We start from the raw sequence: 6802 nt of genomic DNA, 5'->3' as shown, positions 1-6802 counted from the left end.
CCATTTTAACTGGCATCAGATGGTATCTAATTGTGGTTTTGATTTGCATTTCTGTAATGACCAGTGATGATGAGCCTTTTTCATATGTTTGTTTGCCACATAAATGTCTTCTTTTAAGAAGTGTCTGTTCATATCCTTCACCCATTTTTTGATGGGGTTGTTTGTTTTTTTCTTGTAAATTTGTTTAAGTTCTTTGTAGATTCTGGATATTAGCCCATTGTTAGATGGATAAATTGCAAAAATTTTCTCCCATTCTGTAGGTTGCATGTTCACTCTGATGTAGTTTCTTTTGCTGTGCAGAAGCTCTTTAGTTTAATTTAATTAATTTGTCAATTTTGTCAAATTTTGTCAATTTTAATTAGTGTAATTTATCAACTAAACTAAAATTTGTCAATTTTAATTACTTTAATTTGTCAGTTTTGGCTTTTGTTGCCGTTGCTTTTTGTGTTTTAGTCATGAAATCTTTGCCCATGCCTATGTTCTGAACGATATTACCTAGTTCTAGCATTTTTATGGTTTTAGGTCTTATGTTTAAGCCTTTAATCCATCTTGAGTTAATTTTTGTATAAGCTTTATAAAAGGGGTCCAGTTTCCATTTTCTGCATATGGCTAGCCATTTTTGCCAACACCATTTATTACATAGGGAATCTTTTCCCCATTGCTTGTTTTTGTCAGGTTTGTCAAAGATCAGATGATTGTAGATGTGTGGCACTATTTCTGAGGTCTCTGTTCTGTTTCATTGGTCTATATATCTGTTTTGGTACCAGTATCATGCTGTTTTGGTTACTGTAGCCTTATAGTATAGTTTAGTCAGGTAGCGTGATGCCTCCAGCTTTGTTCTTTTTGCTTAGGATTGTCTTAGCTACACAGGCTCTTTCTTGGCTCCGTATGAAATTTAAAGTAGTTTTTTCTAATTCTGTGAAGAATGTCAATGGTAGCTTGATGGGGATAGCATTAAATCTAAAAATTACTTGGGGCAGTATGGCTTTTTTCACAATATTGATTCTTCCTATCCACGAGCATGGAATGCTTTCCCATTTGTTTGTGTCCTCTTTTGTTTCCTTGAGAAGCAGTTCGTTGTTCTCCTTGAAGAGGTCCTTCACATCCCTTGTATGTTTTTTTTAAGAAACAGAATCTCACTTTGTTGCCCAGACTGGCATGGAGTGAAATTATCTCAGCTCACTGTCTCAAATTCTTGGGCTCAAGAGCATCCTCTGTTCCCACTCTCTCATGATACATAATGCTGGTGATTATCAGGCTCAAGTCCTGCCTATAGTCATGTATCTAAAACACCCTTGGGATTCTATCTAGGGACTCTTGCCCACAGGACACTCATAATAAGATTGGCCTCCCCATATAGTGTATCTCTTATGCTTTTCTACCTTTGAGAACCAGTACTATTTGCTCCTATCACAGTAAAAGCCACACTCAGATAATTTTATAAACATAAATCTAGGCCCTGGTTTAACAACAATGGGCATCGATGTGTGAGGCAAGCTTATCTAGTACTAGGATTCAAGTTTACTGTGTAGCATTCCCATAGAAGGCTGTCTTTGCCTTTTCATTCAAGGATAAGAAAATATTTCCAGTTAGAAATGTTTTTGGCTGCCAAATAAAGAGAAGCTCAATTAAACTAATTTTAGCACTCAGTGATGTATAATATTGAAGCACAAGAAACCTGTAGATAGGGCTGCTGTGAGATGTTCAAGTCAGTGGCACAACGTCTTGCAAAAATTAGAATTATCCACTTTCACCTCTGGCATCTTCAGAATATTGTCCTCATTCCTCACTGGGCATGTTTTCCAAATGCTTAGGATATGACTTCATACTCAGAATATGATCTAAAAAATGCAGGAAAAAAGAACTTCCTTTCCTTCCATCTCTTTTCATATCTGTAAAAACTCTTCTTAGAGTCATACCACATAGAATGTCCTGCTATATCTCGTTGGAATCCCCTCACCATGACTAACACTTAGGCCTTTTTTACCTACCCCCAAATTATATACACATCCCTCCCTTGTCCAAGTTAAAATTAAAATATTTGCATCTATGTGAAATGCATTCATTATTTTGTCAAGAACTGTACCTAGTATCATCTTGTTACTGCCTCTAGCTCCATTCTGGCACCCACGTGATAGGCATTTAATTCCATTCATTCAGTGAGCGTCCTTTCCAGCTAGACATTCTTGGGTAAAAGAACAGACAGAATCACACTTGTTGTCAGGAAAGTAAGCTCCATCACCCTTAAGCTCACAGTTCTCTGTTCTTCTCTTTGGAAGGCTTCACCTAATCTATTTAGTGAATCGTCCATGGGCACTGGAACTTCCCTCTGGGAGATTTTCCTTATTTGGTTTATCCCGTGGCTACACCTGGGTGTTTGAGGTGAAACACCCTTCTAATGTTTGTTCATATTTCACAATCCCATTTCTTTTGGCAAAAGGTCAGGGTTCAGGTTTGGGCCTTTGGGTCTGAACATATGATGTTATTGGCCATTTTTTTTCACTTATTAGTTTGATTTTATTTGTTTCATTTTTTCCTTTTATTTTAAGAGGTGGGGAGTAGTAATTTCATTAAAAACTTTTGTCTTACAAATTTCCTGGAAACAATCTCATGAAAATATTTATCAATGTGATTTTTGTGCATGTGTGTGAGAGAGAAGATTCCTGTTCCTAGCTATGGGCACCAGTTCCTGCTAAGTCCTACTTAATGGCTTTGCCTTGGAGAAGTACATAACAGCTACAGGTGTGAAAGTGCCCAGTCACCCAATCCTTCCCAGATGCATCTCTACAGTAGGGACAGTGGGATTTTCTGCCTTGGGAGCAGGAAAAACCAGTATTGTTGCAATAAACACCCTGTCATGGACATCACTTGGTAACACTATTTTGTCTCTGTAAAATGGAGCAATAAAACTTTAGACGCTGATTATAAGTGTATGTGTGTTTATAATTTTAAGGTACAGTACTCAATTTTTCCCCAACAAAAGTAATAACTTAAACTCACCACTTTGGTTGCAGAAGACATTAAATCCTCTATATTCTTCTGTGTGTCCAGCCATTAAAGCTTATTAATAACAGCGGTAGAAAATCATATCTCATTATGCAGTGCTCCTGATGACTGACAAAGTTGAATAATTTAGCCATTTAACAAAAAAGATTAAAGTGGGCTCATACTTCACATTATCCTCCAGTAAAAAAATCGAATTGATCAAATATTTACGTTTACAAATGAAATAATTTAATAGTATTATAAGACAGTATAGATTCATTTTATATTATCTCATGTAGGTAAGATTTCTTTAATCATAACTCAATACATAAGCCATAAAAGACTGACAAATTCAAATTTATAAAAATGGTGTGCATGACAGTATATTTTTTTAAATCATAACCAAAGTGAAGTGACCAATGAAAATGTTGAAAATTGTATTTGCAGCTCAGACAACTGAAAAAGGACTAATCTGCTTGTAGGTGGAGAGCTAACAGAAATGCAGAGACAAAGACCTGTCCACGAGAAGCCTCATGCCCCTTCCTTCACGCTGACACCTCCTCAACATGCTCCTGAAATGTCAGCATCATGAGACATGAGCTACAAAACGATGCAATATGGGAATTAAGAGGTAACCATATATTTTAATATCAGCCTTGAATGAATCTTCTTTGTTTTGAGTAACATGTACACACAATTGAATAAGCATATATAGAAATCATAAAAAAAGTTATTTGATAAATTACACCTTAAAAGGAGATTATACATTATTTTAAACACCATGGTGGACAAAACTGACCATGTCTTCAGCCACAGAGTAAATCTCAAAGAAATACAAATAATAACATTAATAATAACATTTTATTGATTATATTATTTGACCACAATAAAATAATATATACAATAACTAGAATTTAAAGCATATATATATATATATAAAGCAGTATTATAGAATGGCAATTCTAGTCCTTGAGGGATTGTCTAAAATCATAGATATAAAATTAATAAGGCTTAAATAAAGGGCATCTACTTAAAGGAAATGCAATTTTTATTCAACTGACAAAGAGGTACTATTAAAACAACTTATTATGTACAAAGCACTGGGGCATTGAAACTGAATCATGGAGTAATGACTTCAACCTCACAAAATTTCTCATCTTCTAGGGGAAGCTTAAAATAAGACCAAAATGGTGGAACCATTAAAAATTACAATAACGTTGTAAGAAATAAAAGATCAATAAGACCAGCCAGAGAATGTGGTCATAGAAATGCTCTTAAAGTTGACCTTTTTAACTAGAGATAAAACATGGAAAAGGCAAAGACAAGGAAAATTGTGAATGACATAATTCCTTACAGAGGAAAGAAAATTTGCAAAAAGGATGTGTTCCATTTAACAAAAGAAAGCCAATATAAGGGTTTTGTAAGCAATGTAAGCAAGATGAAGAATTAAATGGTATTAAGTTGGAGAGAGGATGAGGTGAATTTGTTTTCTTCAAAGTGAAAGGTTTGGGTGTAAATTCTAACCTAGTGAACAGGGATTATGTTATCCAATGTAATGTTTTTGTACATTTATTCAACACACTGCAACATATTCATCATCCTTACTAAATAATTATTACACATGTTGTAAATAAAATCCAAGGAGTCCTGTATATTCATAAGGTTGATTAATCCTCACACCAACCATGCATATTAAATACCAACTTTATCCTCCTCTTGCATAAGATGAAACAGAGTTACAGAGAGTTATTTGCCCACAATAACATGCTTTGAATGGGAGAGCCAAAGTGTGGACAAAGGCAATCTGGGTCCAAAACCCTGACTCTTAACTCTTGTGTGATGATGCCTCTTGGTAGTTCAGATAAGCTCAAGCTCTATCTAAGGAGGAGATAGAAAAAGGGAGGAAAATCTGTGGCTGGATTTGGAGGATGCTCCAGGATAATGATTGAGAATAATGCATGGCCTTTTGTATGGTCTTTATTTAGGATTCCACAGGTACCAGGAAAGTCTCACTGGGTCCCATTCCCCTCACCGTTGGAACTGGAGTGCATTCAAACTGGGCTGGCTGCCTAGAAAGGAAGTTAATGTCTCTTCCAACCACAAACAAGGAGTTGTTCTGAAAGTCCATGAAAGCTGAACTTGATTAGAATAAAGCATTGATTTGATGCAGCGGCCTTATGAGGCAGAACAGGCTGGGTTACTATGTGTACAAGTCCTCAGCTCAGATATGGGAAATTATGTTTCCACATCGACCCTGTGCTCCATGGGAAGAAGGTTCTCCACGTGCTGAGTAGAGTCTGGTTGCTCCATCGGGTCAATGCCAGGTGCCTTTTTGTTCCTCCCCACCTCTGGCTTATCTGCTAACGCCCGTTGGAGAGTCACTCTGAGAGGTTCCTTCAGCCTTTTCTTTCTGGGGCTCCCCACAAATAAATAAATGATAGGGTTGGTGCTGCTGTTTATAATGAGGAACAAGGAAATTAAATAGGAGGTGGTGACCAACATTTTGAAATCTGTTATGAGGGGTGCCACGCTCAGGGGTAGGGCCCAGAGCAGGAACATAGTGGCTGAGATCTGCGCCACCGCATAGACCCTGGTGGCCTTTCGCTGCTGGGAGCAGCACAGGAGTCTAATGAGTACAGTCAGACTGGACACACACATCACAAGTAAAAGGATACCATGGAAGAGCCAAGAAAGCTTTAGAAGTATGACACATGCCTTTACATGTTTCCAGTAAGTTAGGAAAAGTGATTTTACTACGTTGATGCAAAAAAGCAGGCCCCAGATGAGGGTGCAGACAACATTAGATGTGTATTTTTGGCGGTGGCATCTGTACCAGATGGGGAAGAGGACACACATACACCGCTCTGTGCTGATGGCCACCAGGAGACAGAGACACACCTCAAAGGAGAAGGGAGACAATATGGCCAGGAAATGAGGGATAAAAAACACGACTCCATGATAAGTTAGCAGAGTCACCTGTAAGAACCCCACTGCCGAGCAGCAAAGATAGATCACGTCAGCAGCAACCAGGTGGAGGATGTACACCACGTAGGGATTCGTGGCCCCACAGCACAGCAGCCAGAAGACAGTGCCATTCAATAAGACCCCACAGAGGGAGACCAGCACAGCTGTGGAGGCAATGATCTTCAAGGGCAGGGCCTGCTGTCCCACTGCCATGCTCATTTGCATATGTATGGTTTCATTCGTCTCATTTTGAAGAAAGAAGCCACAGAGCTGAGATAGCAGGTTTGGGTTCTGTGCCTTCTGGTCACCACTGTGGAGACAAAGGCTACATGAGAGAGATATTTGTGACTCAGCAAACACTGTCCATCCAGCCCTTTGGCTGAACCAGCAAACTTTTCCCCCAGGCCATGGGGTGCTGGGACCTGAGTGGGCCACAACATCACAGTCAGGAGCAGTGGTCCATCTAGTGGTGTCCTCTGGCCTCAGACCCCTTGCCTCTACATTTTCCTGGGCTGGAATAGAACACCCATTGTTGGGTGTCCTTTTTAGGAACAGCTGAACATTAACTACATATCAGAGTGGACGGGAGTATCTGCTCTGCAAATAGCTCCCCATGAATTTGTGATCTATTCTCCCTCCCCCAACACATCTCCTGTTGTACAGGATGCCCCAGGCCTATCCACATAGACCCAATATCTTGTTGCTGGGCACTAATGAGGCACTAAGCATTGGGAATGGAGATTTGTGTCTGGTCCAGGTTATACTCATGAGACACTAGTGTCTCATCTCTTTTTTTTTTTTTTTTTTTTTTTTGAGACAGAGTCTCACTCTGTCACCCAGGCTGTAGTGCAGT

At 38.8% G+C, this 6802-nt stretch overlaps 1 protein-coding gene across 1 annotated transcript; it reads right to left on the bottom strand.

Moving 5' to 3' along the window:
• Nucleotides 1-5151: 5151 nt before the first annotated feature.
• Nucleotides 5152-6412, bottom strand: LOC129473624 (mas-related G-protein coupled receptor MRG). The gene has a single exon (XM_055264303.2). The coding sequence runs from the start codon at nt 6172-6174 to the stop codon at nt 5221-5223; it is 954 nt and encodes a 317-aa protein (XP_055120278.2). The 5' UTR covers nt 6175-6412; the 3' UTR covers nt 5152-5220.
• Nucleotides 6413-6802: the final 390 nt, after the last annotated feature.

The sequence above is a fragment of the Symphalangus syndactylus genome, chromosome 23 (assembly GCF_028878055.3).
Source record: "Symphalangus syndactylus isolate Jambi chromosome 23, NHGRI_mSymSyn1-v2.1_pri, whole genome shotgun sequence".
Taxonomy (NCBI): Eukaryota; Metazoa; Chordata; class Mammalia; order Primates; family Hylobatidae; genus Symphalangus; species Symphalangus syndactylus.
The sequence above is the reverse complement of the archived record's forward strand: the minus strand, read 5'-3'. Positions and strand labels throughout refer to the sequence as shown.

What these genes read in the sequence shown, in the direction of transcription:
- LOC129473624 (XM_055264303.2), bottom strand. Translation starts at nt 6,174, where the DNA reads ATGCAAATGAGCATGGCAGTGGGACAGCAGGCCCTGCCCTTGAAGATC.